General features: G+C 49.5%; 1 protein-coding gene across 50 annotated transcripts in view; it reads left to right on the top strand.

Annotated features, from left to right (window-relative positions):
* Positions 1-19,989, top strand: part of LRRFIP1 (LRR binding FLII interacting protein 1) — a 161,681-nt gene that overhangs the window by 60,614 nt on the left and 81,078 nt on the right. For 14 of the 50 annotated variants that reach the window (XM_086376203.1, XM_086376142.1, XM_086376180.1 and 11 more), the window contains exon 1: positions 7,931-8,166. The exons of 28 other annotated variants lie outside the window; for them this stretch is intronic. In XM_086376203.1, coding sequence (XP_086232329.1) covers positions 8,101-8,166 — 66 coding nt within the window. In that variant the 5' untranslated portion in view covers positions 7,931-8,100. Of the gene's footprint in view, positions 1-7,930; positions 8,167-9,288; positions 9,723-19,989 lie in introns of those variants that run through there. 8 more of the 50 variants (XM_086376055.1, XM_086375989.1, XM_086376027.1 and 5 more) reach the window with 1 other exon arrangement.

Raw genomic sequence — 19,989 nt, 5'->3', positions numbered from 1 at the left:
ACACTGGCCCAGAGTGGGTGCTTAATAAGCAGGAGCTGTTTGTGTGCTAGAAACAAGCTCCCTCGCTTTCCAGTCACTTGCCTCCAATACTTGTGTCCACCGGAGGCTGTCAGGATCTTGGCTCGAGGGTCAAGTCCACTGTGGCCTGAGCTGGGCCAGCTGACTGGGAGGTGAATGGCATGCAGGGTCTGACTCCCTCACCTGATGCTTCTACCAGTGCCCTGGTCTTACCAGGAGAGCCGGCTACACCCTTGACCTTGATCTGGCTACATTATTTTGTCAGTACCCATGGAGCGGGAGATGGGGCTACTGGTCCAGACTGAGCCCAGGGAGGTGGCCTGTCTGCTGACTGTCTGTCCCAGTGAGCATCCCTGGCTGGCTCGGGCAGGGAGCACCTCTGTGTCAGACAGTGTACTGGACACTGAGGGCTTGGACTTGGGTTAAAAGCCGGGCTCCACTCTTCCAACGATCATCTGTGTGGACACGCGACACAACCTTTGGGGGCCTCAGCGTGTGTACAGGCAGACCTCTTTTCACTGTGCTTTACTTTACTGCACTTCAAAGATACTGTGGTTTTTTTGTTTGTTTGTTTGTTTAACAAATAGAAGGTTTATGGCAACCCTGTATTTAAGAAATATGTTTCATTAGGTTATCGCTGCCATACATAGTGATTCCTCTGGTGGACTTGGGCAAAGTAAATTAAAACCCTTCTAAAAAGTATTCACTATGCTTCATGCCATTAAGAACATTTGTAATGCATTGGAAGAGCTCAGAATATCAACACTGACAGAAGTCTGGAAGAAGTTAATTCCAGCCTTCATGGGTGACTTTGAGAGGTCAAGACTTCAGTGGAGGAAGTAACTTCAGATGTGGTGGAAACAACAGGAGAACTAGAATTAGAAGTGGAGCCTGAAGGTGTGCCTGAATTGCTGCAATCTCATAACTAAATGACATTCGCTGACTCATCGGACATGAGTTTGAGCAAACTTTGGGAGATGGTGAAGGACAGGGAAGCTCTGCGTGCTGCCGTCCATGGGGCTGCAAAGAGTCAGACATGGCTTAGCAACTGAACAATAAAACATGTGGACAAGCAATGCTAATGGTTTCTTGAGATGTAATCTACTCCTGTGAAGATTTGTTGACATGTCAACAAAGAATTTGGAATATTCCATAAACTTAGTTGCTAAATGATAAAGAGAGTTTGAGAGGAGGGACTCCAATTTTGAAAGAAGTGCTACTGTCCACAAAAATGCTATCAAACAGCATTGCATGCTACAGAGAACTCCTTTGTGAAAGGCAGGATCAATCACTGTGGCAAACTTCATTGTCATCTTATTTTAAGAAATTGCCACAGCAGTTCTTAGCCTTCAGCAACCTCAACACAGAGGCAAGACCGTCCTCCAGTGAAAAGATTATGACTTGCCAAAGTTTCAGATGATGGTTGGGGCTTCCCTAGTGGCTCAGTGGTAAAGAATCTGTCTGCGATGCAGGAGACTAGGGTTCAACCCCTCTAGGTCGGGAAGATCCCCTGGAGGAGGGCATGGCCCACTCTAGTATTCTTGCCTGGAGAATCCCATGGACGCAGGGGCCTGACAGGCTACAGTCCATGGGTCACAAAGAGTCAGACATGCCTGAGGGACTGAGCACACACACACATGATGATTAGCGTTTCTTTAGCAATAAAGTATTTTTAGGCCTCTTGAAGATAAGAGAGGGGAGTGAAAAAGCTGGCTTAAAACTCAACATTCAAAAAACTAAGATCATGGCATCCAGCCCTGTCACTTCATGGCAAATAGATGGGGACACAATGGAAACAGTGACAGATTTTATTTTCTTGGGCTCTAAAATCACTGCAGATGGTGACTGCAGCCATGAAATTAAAAGATGTTTTTAAAAAATAAATAAATAAATAAATAAAGATGTTTATTCCTTGGAAGAAAAGCTATGACAAACCTAGACAGCTTATTAAAAAAATAGAGACATCACTTTGCTGACAGAAGTCCATATAGTCAAAATTATGGTTTTTCCAGTAGTCGTGTATGGACGTGAGAGTTGGATCACAAAGAAAGCTGAGCACTGAAGAACTGATGCTTCTGAACTGTGGTGTTGGAGAAGACTCTTGAGAGTCCCTTGGACTGCAAGGAGATCCAACCAGAACATCTTAAAGGAAGCCAGTCCTGAATATTCATTGGAAGGACTGATGTTGAAGCTGAAGCTCCAATACTTTGGCCACCTGATGGGAAGAGCTAACTTATTGGAAAAGTCCCTGATGCTGGGAAAGATTGAAGGCAGGAGGAAAAGGGGATGACGGAGGAGGAGGTGGTTGGATGGTATCACCGATTCAATGGACATGAGTTTGAGCAAACTCCAGGAGATAGTGAAGGACAGGGAAGCCTGGCGTGCTGCAGTCCATGGGGTCGCAAAGAGTCAGACATCACTGAGTGACTGAACAATAATGACAACTTTAAAATTAAGGTGTATACATTATTTTTTAGACATAATGCTCTTGCATGCTTAATAGACTACTGCTGCTGCTGCTAAGTCGTGTCAGTCGTGTCCGACTCTGTGCGACCCCATAGACCGCAGCCCACCAGGCTCCGCCGTCCCTGGGATTCTTCAGGCAAGAACACTGGAGTGGGTTGCCATTTCCATCTCCAATGCATGAAAGTGAAAAGTGAAAGTGAAGTTGCTCAGTCATGTCTGACTCTTCTCGGGTCCCCATGGACTGTAGCCTACCAGGCTCCTCCACCCATGGGATTTTCCAGGCAAGAGTACTGGAGTGGGGTGCCATTGCCTTCTCTGAATAGACTACAGTGTAGTGCAAACATCTTTTTTTATCCGCTAGGATGCAAAAACTTCATGTGACTCTCTTTATTATGACACTCACTGTATTGCAGTGGTCTGGAACCAAGCCCACAGTATTTCTAAGACATGCATGTGTAAAATGCTTTGTAAACTGAAAGACGTGGTGCACATCTGGGTAATCGCTTCATGAACCAGCTTTACTACATGGAGTGTTCTTTTATTTTAGTCAAAGGGATCCATGGGAAGTTATAACATACATGTAAGCTCACTGTTTGTAGAAGTAATATAGAAATGTTTACTCTCCTGAAACCAATGACTGGTGATTCATGTTTATGAAAAACAGCTGTGATGGCTATGATTTGGAAAAATGGTTTTGTGCGAGCTATCTGAAGAGCAGGACGGCCAAGGACCACCCTGCTCTCCCCTCCCGGCCCTTTGCCTTGTCCTGCAAACCTGGAAGCGTTTGTCTTGGTTGCTGTAGCTTTCAGAACCAAACCACAGAAGCAGGCGATGCTGGTGAACCTAGCAACGGCCCAACACCATGGAGACCAGTAAACGAGTTAGGGTGTGGCCCCAAAGTGGTTGAATGTTGTGGCGTTTGCTGGTGAGCTATGAAGGCTGATGTTCCCAGAACAAAATTAGATCATTCTACTTACCTGTTTGTCCTTATTAGGCATCCCTTAAGAAGTTAAGTTCCTGCACGTAATCTTGAATGTTGGAGAACTGCTTTTGAGATCTGGGACATTACACTTTTGGGGGGAGGGCTCCAAGCAGCATAAGCATGGTGGCTTTTAGGAATGCCCGGGACAACCGGAGCTTTCACAAAACCTGAGGCCCCTCTCAGGACAGAGTCCCTGGGTGCCTGTAGGTGAGTGGCTGCCCGCAGCTTGGAAGGAGTGAAAGTAGCCAGCCTGCTGGAAGTGGGGATCTTGACCGAAAGAAGGGAAAACGGAGCCTGTGTCACTGACCTCACAGCTCTGCATATAAAGACCCTGGGCCCACACTGGAGCAGTCAGGATGCATGGCCTCCCTCTTCCTGACCCCTCCCCAGTCCCCCCTCCCCATTTTGCGGCTCAGATCTTTCAAAGGTGCCCTGGGTTTCTTCTGCCAGCCTCCCTGAGGATGGAAACTGGGGGCTTCTTGTCTGATTTTCTTCTTACCTGACACTCAGGTGACTCTGGTTTTGTCTTCCCCAATCTAAAGGATTTAGGTTACTCTGCCTAGTGGAGGAGGGAATGGTAACCCACTGCAGTATTCTCACCAGGAACATCCCATGGACAGAGGAGCCTGGCGGGCTGCAGTACGTAGGGTCGCAGAGTCGGCCATGGCTGAGCTGTGGCCCTAGTGACCTAACACACACTCCTGGTGACCTAACGCTGTGAGCACAGGGGTAAAAATGTAGTGCACGTCCGTGGTTTCTCTTCTACAAAATGTCACTTTCTTTGACTTCTGTGTGGACTTTCCCAGCACCAAGTATGTAGGCGACACTCAGTAGTCATCCTCACAAGTGTCCATGGTGAGTTTAAAACACAAGAGCGGGGTGGGTACTGCTGAGAGAGGGCCCCAGGGGGGCCCCTTTTCATCGGAGGGCTGCTTATATCAAAATAAAGGCAACTAGACCCTCGACACTGTGTTCTGGGGCCCCGGCGTCTAAATAACAGAGAAGTGTGAATTCTGCAGCACTTAAAATGCAGACTGACATTTGCCCTACAGCTGGGACCGGTCTGAGCTGTCCCCCCAGGGTGGCTGGCTGGGACATATGTCAGAATGTCCTGGCCTCTCATCTACAAGGATGTTGGTACAGCTGCTGTGGCTACTGGGTGGAGTCAGAAATCTCTTGTGCCTTTACTATTATTATCTTACTGTTGGTGTTGTTAGTTTGTTCCTGGGACTAAAATTAATCAGCCAGTTGCTTCTTCTGAGACAGTGTCCTGCCACCTGGGGCTTCTGCAGCTGGGCCCTCCCATAGCTTCTGTGGGGGCTGTGGGTTTGTTGTCTTCTCTGGGGCTACTCACCATCTTTCCCGGTTCTCAGCCATGTTAACCTGTTGTTGCCCAGCTTTCCTCCTGCTGCAGAGCAAGGCAGGTAGGCCCGGGTGCCTTGTGGGGGGTTTCTGGAGGCAGGGGGAAGGTAGGAGGCCAAGAGGCAGCCAGGCGGCTCCACCGACTGTGCTCAGGGGGGCCTCCCCTTCACCCTGGGCACTTTCATTATAACTGGCAGGTTTCAGATGAAACTCGAGACACAGGGGCTAAGTAACTTGCTCACAGTCCTACAGCCAGTGACAGGGCCAAGAACTGAGCCAGAGGGTTTAACTCCAGGGCCCACTTCCCTATGCGGTTTTCATAAAGCTGACAACTAGCAACTGGAAGGCCACCCGGGAGGTGGTGGGGAGGGGGTGCCCGTGTCTACAAGCATTGCCCTGAGACCTGCAAGACAAATGAAGCCTTCTCCCTGGCCCTGGCTCAGGGAGATGTGGTCACAGGGTTCCAGGTGGCAAGTAGCTCTAGAATCTGCTGATCTACATCAGAATATTCCAACTGATCAGATCAGATCAGTCGCTCAGTCGTGTCCGACTCTTTGCGACCCCATGAATCGCAGCATGCCAGGCCTCCCTGTCCATCACCAACTCCCGGAGTTCACTCAGACTCACGTCCATCGAGTCAGTGATGCCATCCAGCCATCTCATCCTCTGTCGTCCCCTTCTCCTCTTGACCCCAATCCCTCCCAGCATCAGAGTCTTTTCCAATGAGTCAACTCCTCGCATGAGGTGGCCAAAGTACTGGAGTTTCAGCTTTAGCATCATTCCTTCCAAAGAAATCCCAGGGCTGATCTCCTTCAGAATGGACTGGTTGGATCTCCTTGCAGTCCAAGGGACTCTCAAGAGTCTTCTCCAACACCACAGTTCAAAAGCATCAATTCTTCAGAGCTCAGCCTTCTTCACAGTCCAACCCTCACATCCATACATGACCACTGGAAAAACCATAGCCTTGACTAGACGAACCTTTGTTGGCAAAGTAACGTCTCTGCTTTTGAATATGCTATCTAGGTTGGTCATAACTTTCCTTCCAAGGAGTAAGCGTCTTTTAATTTCATGGCTACAGTCACCATCTGCAGTGATTTTGGAGCCCAGAAAAATAAAGTCTGACACTGTTTCCACTGTTTCTCCATCTATTTCCCATGAAGTGATGGGACCGGATGCCATGATGTTCGTTTTCTGAATGTTGAGCTTTAAGCCAACTTTTTCACTCTCCACTTTCACTTCCAACTGAAGGCTCCCAGAAGGCGATTTTATTAACAGGTTATCCTTCTCATCTGTGGAGCTGTTACTCAAATTATCTTTGCTTTCCACCAGAGATTCCCCAAATCCCATAGGTATTTACATAAAATAACTTAAAATTTTCTCCAACGTGTTTAATCAAGAACTGTTAACACATTAACGGATTTTAAAAGCGTTATAGTAAGAAGACAAGGTATTAAAGGTACGCATTTCAGTCTTTCTGAAAGTTATTCTTGCGAACCTGACAGTCCTGTGCATTAAAGCTTAGCGGCCGTGTTCACTTTCATCAAAGCTGACACCTGCTGTTTCTCCCGCGGTGGCCACTCTGGGTCTTTACTCGGCCTTGCTTTTCTGCTGCCCCTACTCCCTCCTAGGTTAGAACCCCCGGGCCCCCCAGAACCTCCTCTGTCCACCCCGCCCCGTCCTCCACACACATACATACACCCTTCCTTCCAGAGCCCCCTCCCCTGAAGCCAGAGTGGGAAGGTGAGCGCACACAGTCCGCCGCGCTGACACTTTACTGAGAGCTAGGTTAGGGTGGCGGAGATCGGGAGACGGGGCGACGGTAGCATTTAAGTGCGCATTGGTGGTCTCAAGACGCTTGCTGGAGCCGCCTTTGCAGACACCTCGGCCCAGCCTTCCTGTTGGAAGTTTTCATTTTGAGGTGGGGAGGTGGTCTTTCTGAGAAGGGCTTCCGAACACGTGCCCTCAGGGCGAGGTCAACAGAGGCCGGGGCCGCCTGGATGCGGCGTAGGAGCAGGGGGCGCCGCGGGCGCGGGGCATGGCCGGGACAGGCTGGCATTCCCATAAAAATCTGCGTCCTTCCTTCCCGTCGCTCCCGCCCCGGCCTGGCGAGGTCGGGACACGTTTCCATGATTTGCTTGTAGGACTTTTAAAGAACGAGTCACGCGTGTTCTGGGGCTGGAGGAGGTGCGTGCGGAGCCCCGGGGGCCCCATCCCGCCGCGGACACGCCCCTCCGCGCGGCCCCAGCCTCGCACGACCTCCCGCAGGACCCTGGACGGTGCGGCCAACCCCCCCGCCCCCACCAACCCCGGCGCTGAGACCCCGGATCCGCGCCGAACATTATTCTTCTGCCGCGGCTTGTTGAGCGGGAGCCGGGAGGGGGGGCGCACTCGGCCACCGGATGCTTGTTCTCACCCCGGCGGGCAGCGCATTCTGCTCGCCCTAGAAGGCGGCCCTTTCTCCGGGGGACGCGTTAACGGGGTACCCCGGCCAGCAGACGCTGCGGAGCTCGGGCGAGGCTGTCGTGTCCGTAGAAGCTCAACTTGGCTTGAATTTGGGGCCGCAGCCCAGCACCGACGGCGCGGGGGCGGCGGGCGGGGGCACAGGCGGGGCCTGGAGAGACTGTCAGCTCTGCCCCCAGAGGACGCCGCCCCCATTACCCCGCCCCCGGAGGACCCCGCCCCAGGGCCCCGCCCCCGGAGGGCTCCGCCCCCGTGCAGAACCCTCCCCCTTACCGACCCCTCCCCAAGGGGAGCCAGGCCCCGTGCGCACCTCCCCGCTCCCGCATCTTCCAAAACTCCTCAGTTCGCCCTCCCTCCGCGGGTGGTGGGTGACCAGGGCCGGCCGGGGGTTTTCTCCTCGGGTGGGGACCGAAGGGGGCTGCCGGTGATTAATGACCGCGCCGGGGGGCGCGGCGTGGGGGCGGAGCGCGCCGGGTGGACCCGGAGGGCGGCGAGGGCGGAGCGCAGGGGCGGAGCTCGCGGGGGGGGCGGCCCGTCTCCTCGGCTCCCCGCACCGCCCCCCGCCCCGGCCCGCGGGCCCCGGCCACCTGCGCCCCGCCCCTGCGGCCGCGCCCGAGCCCCGGAACCGCGGAGGCGCGCTCCGCCCGGGCGAGGGCGAGGTTGCCGTCCCGACGCGCGGGTAGTCTCAGGCAACGCGATCCCGCCGTTCTCGGCATGCGGCTGCGCTGAGAGCCCGCCCGCGGATCCCGGGAGCCAGACGTCCACTGAGGATCTCTGCTGGCTGTGTGAGAAGGTGGTCTTCAGCCGGCAGGATGACCAACCCTGCGGCCGCGCAGAACCAGGAGATAGACTGCCTGAGCCCAGAAGCTCAGAGACTGGTAAGAGGACAACACATCTCCGAAACGTTTGGTTCTGACTGCGAATGTGTGGACCTTGTGGATGTGCTGGGACCGGCCGAGGGCGGGCGCCACCTTCCACCGCAGCCATCTGTGCCTGGTGAGGTGTGGGTGGGCCCCGCCTGGCCGGGGACCCCCTTAAGCGAAAGTCCGTCCCCACGCGAGGATGTGCGGCGGGGCGGGGGTAGGGAGTTCTCGGTTCAGTTCGCGGTTTCGTTTGTGCTGCCCGCCTTGCACCCCGAAAACACGTTTCCCCGGACGGCGTTCCTCGCCACCGCGGAAAAGAACTCGGTCTAGTCCGCTCAGGCCGCATTGTCGGGCTCTGCCCAGTTGGGTGTTTCGTCCGCGGATCCAGCCGAAATCTGAGACCTGCGCGTGGTCTATAGAGTTTCACTCACAACTGCTGGTTTGGTGTTTTACAAAACAGAGCACCTGGGCACTGGTGCCCAGGGGCGGTGCCTTCAGCCTGAGGCTGGCACCCCCAGAGGCTGGGTGGTTTGCAGTGTTTATCCTTCTCTGGGCCTTAGAGCCTTCTCTAGAGTCCCCGAGATTCCAGTTCCCAAATCCTCCTTGGCTGGTCTCCTGGGGTCTCTCCGTCTGGAGGGGACCTTTCATCTGTGGGATTTTGCAGTTATTCAGCTCAACACCCAGTATTGGGACTATGGATGTGAGGCATTAAGAGTCCAGCAGGGGATGAAGTGGGGAAGGTTTGTAATTACCTATTTTCGTGTGGCTTGTGGCTGATCATGAATGGGAATATTTAAAAGTGAAAGGGTGCAATTTGGAAAAGACATACATTATTAAGTTAATACTGTAGAGAGAGACCCTAGATTTTCACTTTATTGGGCCTTTGTGGAACCTTAATCGAAGTGTAAGCCCCCAATAATCACTCCTTCACCAGGCAGGAATTAACCCCCTACTGAGTGTTTCTGGAAGGTTCAAGATGAATAAGACTGCTCTGCCCTCAGCTTCCTGGTCAACCCCAGAAAGAAGTGTAGAAATAGATTCTGATGAACACACACTTGAAAATCACATTCCTTCCTGAGGACTGTCAGGTGGGTATTATTTTTAATGTCCACATTCGGTGTGCTCCTCTGGCCTTAGGTTCCAGCCTTGAACCAGATCCTTGGAGCTGGTTCCTACCCCTTCGCCTAATTGGGAACCTGCAGAGAGAGCCTTGCGTCAGCATCAGGGAAGGGCCCTTGGAAGAAAGAAGGATGGGAATGCTCTGAGAAAGGCCGGTGCTTCCAGGAGCCGCCTAGGCAAGCCATAGATGGCAAGAACAGACTGATGTTAGTCCTGGGCAAGATTCGAGCTCAGAGGAATGAACTGCTGGGCACGGAGAAGAACAGAGTGACTGTGGGGAGCAGGATTTGAGGCAGGAGTAGAAACAGCACCTCTTGTTCAACGGCACTCGATGCGGCGTCTCTTTAAGCCTTAACTTACCTCGGGATCGGGTCTGGTGGAGATGTGTGCCTCACAGACATGCTGCTGGGAGCCGGAGCCAGGAGAGACTGGAACAGCTGCTCGTTGAGAAGGTGCCCACCCCCTCCTGCCCACGATTCCAGGATCTAGTATAGTCAGAAAACTAAGGCTGTTTCTCTTTTTTGTAAGTTGTGAGCAGAATTCATTTGGCAGTGACGGGAGGCTATTTGTGTCCCCTCCCAAGTCTCATCGTATTGTGGGGTCCTGTGCCAAGTTCTCCAGGTCCCATTTATTTGGCTGATGAGAGGTTATTTTCAGTCTTTATTCTTCTTAGTGTGAATGCGCATACATTTCTCTGCAGCCCCGTTAAGGTACTTGATTAAGGACTGTTACTCTGAGTCGTTAGAGAACATACAGTGTATGCCTCTTATTACCCTTCTAAAACCCAAAAATGCTGAATTCTGAAACATCCTTGGTCCCAGGGGTTTTCAGTAATCAGTTGTGAACTTGTTAGAGTTTTTGTTTGTTTGGGAGAGGGCTTGTTAAGGAGGGGTTTGTTTGTTTTTAGTAAAAAAACAGCAAAAAAAATTTTTTTTTTAAAGCAGAACATGGGGAACAGAAGTAAAACACAGTCCTTGTTTTATGACGTTAGTGGTTGAAAGGAAACAAGTGAGGTGGGGTGGGGTAGGGTGGGGGTGGGGTGTTGGGTGGGCCATGTCCGAAGGACTTACCCAGCGGCCACCCTGGGCATTAGTATTCCAGCCAGAGAAGGGTGGGCATTTCAGACTTGTTTGTGCCGGCTTGTGTTCAGCACTAAGTGACCCTGTGTCCCAGGAACAGTGGTCCCCAGTGGAGGAGGAGGAGGGCCGGGGCCCCATGGGTGTGAGGCCAGGGCTGGGATTGGCAGGAGGACATGGATTTGTCTAGCTCCACCTCAAAGCAAAAAGCAGGATCCTAGCAGGAAGTCCAGGCTCCTTGCAGGACTGGACGGTGTGGAAACCGTGTTTCCTTAACTTGGGCAGCTTCCCCGTGTGCACGCTGGTTGTGTCAGCTGGTTTTTTCCCATGAACTGAGCAGCAAAGGGTCCTCACAAACACCCAGCCCCATCCTGAGAGAGGCTGTCAGGGGAACGTGGACCCCCCAAGTCTCCTCGCATCGTAGGTGCCTGTGCCCGGGTCCACTGGCCCTGGCGAGTAGAAACACGCAGCGCTCGGGTGCCTGGCCCTGCTAGGCTCAGCCTGAGACTGGGTGTTGGAACCCTGGTTTGTGTTAGGTGCGTCATTGCCCCAAGCTCTTAAGATATAAAAGCAGTAAGTTAGGTCTTTTCTCTTAGTAGTAAAAGTGTCCCACTAGGGCAAAGATGGAGACTCAATTTCCCCTTTTCTTTAAGAATTAGTTTCTGTTCAGCCTGAACTTATGTCAACGGAGCGGAAGCCTCATTTGCACCCTTTTTTTTTTCTTCAGATCCTGCAGTCTACACTGCCGCTTACACTGAGCACAGGAAATTGCGTTATTTATAGCGGCTCAAGTGTTTTCAGACAAAGTTGATCCGAGTATTACCTGATTAACAGTGAGGTTCTTATCTAGTTTCTACAGAATTACAAGGTCGCATGTTGGTGTGATATGTTTGCTCCTCAAAAGGCAATGTTCAGGAGGAAATTCTTATCCTTGAAAAATCAGGCTGTGTGACTCAGCAAAGGAAATGTTTATGACTGGTTGATTACTCATATGCCAGTGTTTCCAGAATATCTGATCATACTTAAAAGTTTTGACCTCGGAGCCCCATTGGCCATAGGGTTCAGGTTACTAACCTGTTAGAGCAGGAAGGCTGCTATATCTCACTGTATGTTAGACATGGGTCAGAGAGAGAGGAATTTTTGTTACTTCACTGCTTTTACTCTGGGGCACCCCAGTTTTAGTGCACGCACACTCACGTGTGTGTGTGTGTGTGTGTGTGTGTGTGTGTGTGTGTGTGTTTTAAAGCAGGTTATTTCCATATTTTCATGGATTGGATTTACCAGAACTTTTACGGTTCAGACTATCTAGAAAAAGTAAATGAACTTCTAATTTAAACAAAGCACTGTCTTGACTACATCCAAGATTCAGTGATTCAGAATTCCTGTGCATTTAATGGTGGACCACTACTTAAATCCCCTTTCTGAGACTGATGTTTTTGTTTAGGGAAGGGCCGGAGTTTCAAGTGGTTTTCTCCTTCAGGCTATAAGCTGACACCTTTAAAACCTGTGTAAATACTTTGGTTTGGACTCTGAAGGAGAGCTACTTTGTAGTTTAAATTACTATAAAGATTTACTTTTCCTTTTAACTAAAATGTTTCATTTATGTGTTTGTGTCCTAGAGCTTACCAGAGCAACATGGTTTCTGATCCTCAGGTCTGTTTTATCTCTGGCCGGTGGGGGTGGAATTCTCGCTGCGGGGAGAGAAACAGGAGTGGGCTTTTGGTGTGGGTGGGCCATCTCCCCAGCACACTTACTCCTGGTGGGTGTTTCAGCATGCTCGTCTTCTCCCTTGTCTTGTAAACTTCCTCTGAGCTGAGCTCACGCTGCTGGGACAGAGACAGTGTGTAGGTAGACACAGTTGGTAGCGTTTCCCAAAGCCCTGCTGTGTCAGCGATCTTCAGGGTTTCCTGCAGAAGTCTTCCTTGCCCTGGCGTATCTCAGGGGCAGTTAGGTTATCCCCACTTACACATAAAGAGAAGATGAGCTCAGAAGGTTCAGGGGACTTTCCCAAGACTGCACAGCCACAGGCCGCGGGGCCCATTGGGCCCCAGGCAGGATGGCTCAGAGCTGATGATGGTCACTGCCACCTCTGTCCAGCCTGCTCAGGCAAGGTCTGGCGAGGCGGCTGGAGAGCATTCTTGCTGTTGTCAGCCTGTCTTCTGAGCCCTGGGCCGTCAGCCCCAGGCTCGGGCCGAAGGACGTCTTTCTGCTAAGGCAGCTTCTCAGGACACACGTCTTTGCAACTGAAGTCTTGATTTGATTAACATTTCCTTTCTATTTCTGATAGTTTTTCAGACAAAAGAACACTCAATGGGCTATTTTTTCTAAATAAGGACATGAATAGAAACCCCATAGCTGCCAGAATTTTTATTTTTCTGTAGTTCATACCGTACCCACGTTTTAGCTGTCACTTGAGTCAGCCCGCAGCGGGAACTGCTGGGTACCAGCCTCATTCCCATGTGTTGTAAAGCTCCTCCCCACCATCCCAACAGACGAGCCTGCTGAGGATGTTTGAGGGCTCCTGGCCCTTTCCTGGCTGGTTCCAGGAGGATCACCTGGGCAGAGGAAAGGGTGTCAGTAGCTGTGTGCTGCCTGCGTGGGAAAGCATGGGGCTACTGGAGCATCAAGTCTTTTTTTTGAGAAGGAACAATGTCAGTGTTTTGTGTCATCTCAAAGGGGTGGGGGGTGGGGGGGCTTCCCAGATGGCTCATTGGTAAAGAATCCTCCTGCAGTGCAGGAGAGACTGGTTCGATCTCTGGGTCGGGAAGATCTCCTGGAGAAGGACACGGCAACCCACTCTAGTATTCTTGCTTGGAGAATCCCATGGACAGAGGAGCCTGGGCTGGAGTCCATGGAGGGTCACAAAGAGTCAAATACAGCTTAGTGACTGAACAGCGAGAAAAGTATGCGGTTTACAAGGAAGAACCTGAGCGGAGCAGGTGAAGCGAAGGCCACGGAGACCAGATGGATTGCCCGGAGGGAACCTGTCACGGGGAGCGCTGCTCACGTGAGGCCAGGCTGCTCCCACCTGTCACTTGTCAGTCACACATGAGGTTATTTGCGACTATTGCTTGCTTGTAGCTCCAATATGCTGAGACCCTGAAGGAAGTGTGAACATCCCTCATCTCAGAAAAACATTTAAGATGTATTAACAGCAAGAGGAGAACTTTTTGCACGGAAAATACTGTGCCCTGTTTTTTTTTTTAGTTTTTATGCATTCGGTTTTATTTTTGGCTGTGCTGGGCCTTCATTGCTGCACACAGCCTTTCTCTAGTTGCAGTGAGCGGCGGCTGCTCTCTGTTGTGGTGCACAGGCTTCTCATTTCAGTGGCTTCTCTCGTTGCAGAGCACGGGCTCTAGGTGCTCGTGCCTCAGTCATGCGGCCTCTGGGCTCAGCAGGTGCGGTTTTCAGACTCTGGAACACAGGCTCGGTGGTTGTGGCACCGGGCTTAGTTTCTCCGTGGCATTTGGGATCTTCCTAGACCAGGGATCGAACCCGTGTCTCCTGCACTGGAGGGCGGATTCTTTACCACTGAGCCACCAGGGAAGCCCTAAGTATGCGCTGTTTTTGTTCATCAGCTTGAGTGCGGGTCACTGCTAAGCTGAAGATCGTTTTGTGAAGTTTCAATAGGTAATTGCTATTAGTCTGCTCTCTGTTAAGTAACATGAACACTTTTGTTCGTGATTAAAATGTTTGTTCTTTTGGTGTGTTTCTCTGAGAAGAAAAGTCAGGAGATTTCCAGTAGCAAAACGGGGAAAGAGAACTCTGTGGACAGTCTCAGTGTAACAGATAATTCACCCCTTTGTAGACCAAACATTTCAGAGGCAAAGCAAGCTCCTAGAGACCACGTCACCGGGTTTCCAAAGTGACATGATTTGTCTAAGTTGTCATAATGGGCGAGTGGCAGAGCCAGCACTCACAGCTTGGTCTGGAGACCCCTCTCAGGACAGTCTCAGTCTTTGGAAACCCTGGACCCTGCTGAGAACACCACCACCAGGAGAGGTGGTTTCTATGCCTGGTCCCCCGAGACCAGAGGATGCGGCGCCAGAACTCGACCTCTGGGCACAGACACGGGTGGCCTTGTGAGGTCAAGGCTTCTTTGAAGGCTGCTGTTTTATTATAAAATTCCTTGATCATTTTATAGTCCATAACTCATCTGATTTGGTTTTGATGGAAACATAGTGTTTTAAATAACCAATTAAACTTTAGCCTGATTAGTCCTTAACTGTATGTCCTCCATATCATCAAGTGAAGTTGATAACTTGTTTATTTTGCGGCTTCAGCACTGGCCCCCAGACCTGTGCCCTGAACCTGTGGTCAGGCTGTTTCAACAAGCGTGGACATGCAATAGAGGGGTTCAGCGTCCCCATTGCACCCCAGAGTTTTAAAAAAGTGGTTCCCAGTCATGTCAGACCCAATGTCCCTTTTTATAACAAGTTTTTAATATCCTTGTTACTAAACCAGAAATGAAATTCCTAGGTGGTAGAAGCTACCTTCACACATAATTTCAAGTCAATATAATGTTTGCACCATAACATTAAAAAGAAATCAAATGAAAGTAAAGTGCAGGAACAGAATGTGAATATTGTGAATAACTCTTGGGAAGGTTCTGAACAAAGCCGTGTATAATCTTTCCTGATTTCCATGCAGATTGCATTCCTGGAATATTCGATGTATGTTGAAACTACCCATAACATTTTGAATTTACATGTGAGTCGAGATCAGTTTGTAGGTCTGAAAGTTATGAATGTGGTTTTTAGATCTGGTGGGAAAATTCCTCATTGTACAGGCCTGCCCGAGGACAGGATGGTTGGCATGCCATGCCCTGCCCCCAAATGCCATCAGTCTCTGCTCCAATCACTGTGACTTCCCAACACCTGCCTCCTCCCCCCAGCATTTCCTAAATGCCCTCTGAGAGCTGGCACATGCTCCCTGACAGCGTCATCCCAAAGTGCCTTCTCCTCCCTGGCGATCATACAGTTGTGGCTGGAAAGGCAGGCCCCTTCGTGGAGGGACTTACCATGATTGAGGGGGTTGGAAAGATGAAATTTTGAGACTGGAGTCCAATCCCCGTGGCAGCTGAGGGGTGCAGGGAGGGCAGTGGACACACATACAGGGACCCGGGTGCCCACTGATTCTGGGCTGCCAGCCGGATGTTCCCTCTCCTGTTCCTGCCTGTGCGGGAGAACACATGGCCCCATCTACTTGGTTACTTTGACTAGCACGCTATTTTTAGAATCTACTGCATATGAGGAGTTGGGGGTCTATGTAGAAAACAAAAGTTGGTGGCTATTGTCAGTTCCTGTAGCCAAGTCAACTCAGCAAAATAATAAAGATCAGAGTGTACATAAATAAAATAGAGATTAAAAAATCAGAAAAGATCAATGAAACCAAGACCTAGTGTTTTGAAAGGATGAGGAAAATCAGCAAACCTCTAGGCAGGCTCCCCAAGGAAGAAAAGGGAGAGGACCTAAATCGAAGAAGAAATGAAAGAGTAGAAATAACAACTGAGACCCCAGAAATACAAAGAATCATGGTTATAAATACTATGGATGGCCGTGTGCCAATAAATTGGACAACCTAGGAGAAATGGGCATGTTTCTAGAAACACAGCCTGCCAAAACTCAGTCAGGATGAAACAACTAATTTGAACAGACTGATCACTAGAAGTTAAATAGAATCTGAAATTTAGGGAGGAAAAAAAAAAAGAACCTCCCTGCACACAGAAGTCTGGGACTAGACAACTTCACTCGGGAATTCTACCAAACATACAAGGAAGAACTTATATGTATCCTTCTTAAACCATTCCAAAAACTGAAGAAGGGGGCACACTCCCAGACTCATCCTGTGAAGCCACCAACACCCCGATGCCAAAACCAGACACAGACACTACAAAAAAACGAAAGGTACAGGCCAGTGTTGCTGTGAATGTAGATGCAAAATATTAGCAAAGCACATACAACACTGCATAGAAAGGGTCATGCACACAGTCCCGCGGGATTCATTCCAGGGTCACAAGGACGGTTCCACATCAGCAAATCGATCAACGTGAAATACTGCATCAACAAAAGGAAAGATGGAGACCACGTGATCACTTCAGTAGACGTGGAAAAAGCATTTGACAAAATTCAGCCTTTGTTTATGGTAAAAACTCTCACCAGAATGGTTATAGAGGGAACATATCTCAATGTAATAAAAGCCATTTATGATAAACCCACATTCAACATAATACTCAGTGGTAAAAAGCTGAAAGCCTTCCTGCTAAATTCAGGAATAAGACACAGTTGCCCCTCTCATTACTTCTATTCAGCATAATATTGGAAGTTCTAGGTCATAGCAATCAGACGAGAAAAAAAATACAGAACTTACCTGGTGGTTCAATGGTTAAGAATCTGCCTTCCAATGCACAGGACATGGATTTGATCCCTGATCGGGGAACAAAGGTCCCACATACCACTCAGCAGCTAAGCCCATGCGTCACAACTGGAGAGCCCGTGCACTCTGGAGCCTGTGCGCCGCAACTAGAGAGCACAAAGAACGCACAGGCCAGCGAGGACCCAGCACAACCAAACTAAAAGTAGATGAATAAGAAATACAAGGCATCTAAACTGGAAGAGAAGAGGCAAGCTGCTACTGTTTGTACATAAGATGATGCCCTATACAGAGAACCCTAAAGTCGCCATGTAAAGCCTATTAGCACTAATGCATGAATTCAGCAAGACAGCAGGATACAGGGTTAGAAACCTGAACCTGTTGCATTTCTTTAATAAGAAAATATCAGGAAAATAACCTTTAAAAAAAAACCCTGTTTAAAATCACATCAAAAAAAAAAAAACAAAAAACCTAGGACTAAACTTAACCATGGTGGTAAAAGAGCTGTATGCTAAAAATTATTAAATGTTGATTAAGGAAATTGAGGAAATCCACGGGATCACTAAGTGTCAGACACAAGTGAGCAACTGAACTGACTGAACTGAAGGAAATTGAAGATAATTCAAAGAAATGGAAAGATATCCCATGCTTTTGCTGACAAAGGTCCATATAGTCAAAGCTATGGTTTTTCCAGTAGTCACGTAGGGATGTGAGAGTTGAACCATAAAGAAGGCTGAGTGCTGAAAAATTGATGCTTTCCAACTGTGGTGTTGGAGAAGACTCTTGAGAGTCCCTTGGATGGCAAGGAGATCAGTCCTGAATATTCATTGGAAGGACTGATGCTGAAGCTGAAGCTCTAGTACTTTGGCCACCTGGTGCGAAGAGCTGACCCACTGGAAAAGACCCTGATGCTGGGAAAGATTGAAGGCAAAAGGAGAAGGGGACGGCAGAGGATGAGATGGTTGGATGGCATCACCGACTCGATGGACATGAGTTTGAGCAAGCTCCGGGAGACAGTGAAGACCTGCAGTCCATGGGATTGCACGGAGTCGGGCGCGTCTTAGCAGCTGAACAACGACGTAGATCACCAGAACGGAGAGCCCAGAAATAAACCCACAAACCTCTGGTCCAACTTCAGCAAAGGAGGCGAGAATGTAAAACAGCAAAGCGGTGTCTACAGGTGGTGTTGTGAAACTGGACCACTGCATGTAAATTAGTGAAATTAGCACACTCCCTCACACCATATAAAGCATAAACTCAAAATAGTCTAAAGACCTAAGTAAAAGACATGACGCCATAAAACCCCTAGAAGAGAACATAGGCAGAACATTCTCTGACACAAGTTACAGCAATATTTCCTTAGATCAGTCTCCCAAAGCAAAAGAAATAAAAGCAAAAATAAAATGGGACCTAATTAAATTCAAAAACTTTTGTATAGCAAACAAGACCATAAACAAAAGGAAAAGACTGGGAGAAAATATTTGCAAAGGATCTGACCAGCAAACAGTTAATATCCAAAATGTACACACAGCTTCTACATACAACTCAATCTCAATAAAACAAACAACCCAATCAAAACATAGACAAGACCTAAATAGACATTCTCCAAAGGAGACATACAGATGGCCAGCAGGCAGATGGAAAGATGTTCAGCATTACTAATTATTGGAGAAATGCAAATTAAAAGCCCAGTCGGGTATCACCTCCCACCAGTCAGAATGGCCATCATTAAAATGTCTACAAATAATAAATGCTGAATAGGGTGTGGAGAAAAGGAAACCCTCCTACACTGTTGGTAGGAAGGTAAATTGATGCAGCCACTGTGGAAAGCCATGTGGAGGTGCCTTTAAAAGCTGAAAATAGAGTTGCCATGTGAGCCAGCAATCCCACTCCTAGACATATCCACTTATGTGTGGAATCTAAAGAATACAAAAGAATTTGTACGCAAAACAGAAACGGACTCACAGACCTCAAGATGAACTTCTGTTACCAAAGGGAAAGGCAGGGAGGCAGGGCAAATGAGGAGCTAGGGACTAACAGATCCAAAGTACCGTGTATAAGATAGACACACACCAAGGCCATACTCCACAGCACAGGGAATTGTATTCAATATCTTGTAGTAACCTGTTAATATAATAGCATAGAGTGTGAAAAATAGCTGAATCACTTTGCTGTATGCCGGAAACTGACACAATCAATTCTACAAAAATTTTTTTTTTTTTAAAGGCAGGTCAGGGAAGGGCTTCTGTGTTAGAGCCTCACGGTGTCCCTGCACAGAGTGCAGCGTTGTAAGTCCCTTCAGCCTGGGGCCCTGTGTGTGCTCCGGTGAGTCTGCGAACTTGGTCATCTGTTCTTTCCTCATTCCAGGGACCAGTCACATGTGGATGGAGGGAGGGCCCCTGCTTCTTTCTAAACAAAACCGGTTCTTTATCCCACTTCAGGCTTCAACCCCTTGGTACTCCTCTTACATTAAAGTGTGCGTGCGCTTTAGTCCTTTAACTTTTCCCAAGAGGTGATAAATACCGTGGTAACATGTCCCGTGGCTGGAAGAAAACTCTCCCATCACAGAGCTTTGGGGTCACTGATCCACATGTCAGCCAAGAGCATAAGTCTCCTGGGCTCTGCGGGGCGGGGTGGGAGCTGCTTCCAGCAGCGACACCCCTTTCCAGGCCCCGGGGCTTCTCTGCGGAGAGGGAGGACATGACAAAGCTGCCAAGCTCATTTCCCAAGAGTCACACCAGAGTTATGGCTCATAAATCCCTGCCCCTTTCCATGTAGAATTCTGGAGCCCCAGGAGAATCTAAGAACAGAGGAGGAGCTTTTTCTGTGACATGGGATAAGGGATGTGGGGATATAGAATTCCACACTTTGCTTGAATCCCAGCAAAGCTTTGGAGCTCGGAAGAAAGTGTGCAGAGTCAGGACTCTGGACTTCATGTGGGGCTTTTCAGAAAAATATTGAGTCTGCCTCCAGGCACCTCTGTCCTCTCCAAGCAGGCAGGACTTGGGTTCCACCGGCGTTTACCACATTTCTGTTTTTTAAAGATGTGGGGTTGAATTGGTAGCAGCCACAAAAGGATACAAAGAGTATTAGAGCTCTTAGAGCCCCCCAGACGCCACTGAAATTGGGGTGCAGGGTACTGGGGTGGTGTGTGGTCACTCCACCCTTGGGCAGAGTCTCCCCTTCCTGCTTACGAAACCCCCACCACAGACAGGAGGTGGGGGGAGGAAGGAAGCTGTGCCGGGGCCGGGCTAAGAGGCAGGGCACACCT

The sequence above is a fragment of the Bos grunniens genome, chromosome 3 (assembly GCF_055505025.1).
Source record: "Bos grunniens cultivar Pamir isolate PY7600 chromosome 3, Bosgru_T2T1.0, whole genome shotgun sequence".
Taxonomy (NCBI): domain Eukaryota; kingdom Metazoa; phylum Chordata; class Mammalia; order Artiodactyla; family Bovidae; genus Bos; species Bos grunniens.
Note: the sequence above shows the minus strand (reverse complement) of the source record. Positions and strands in the feature narration are given on the sequence as shown.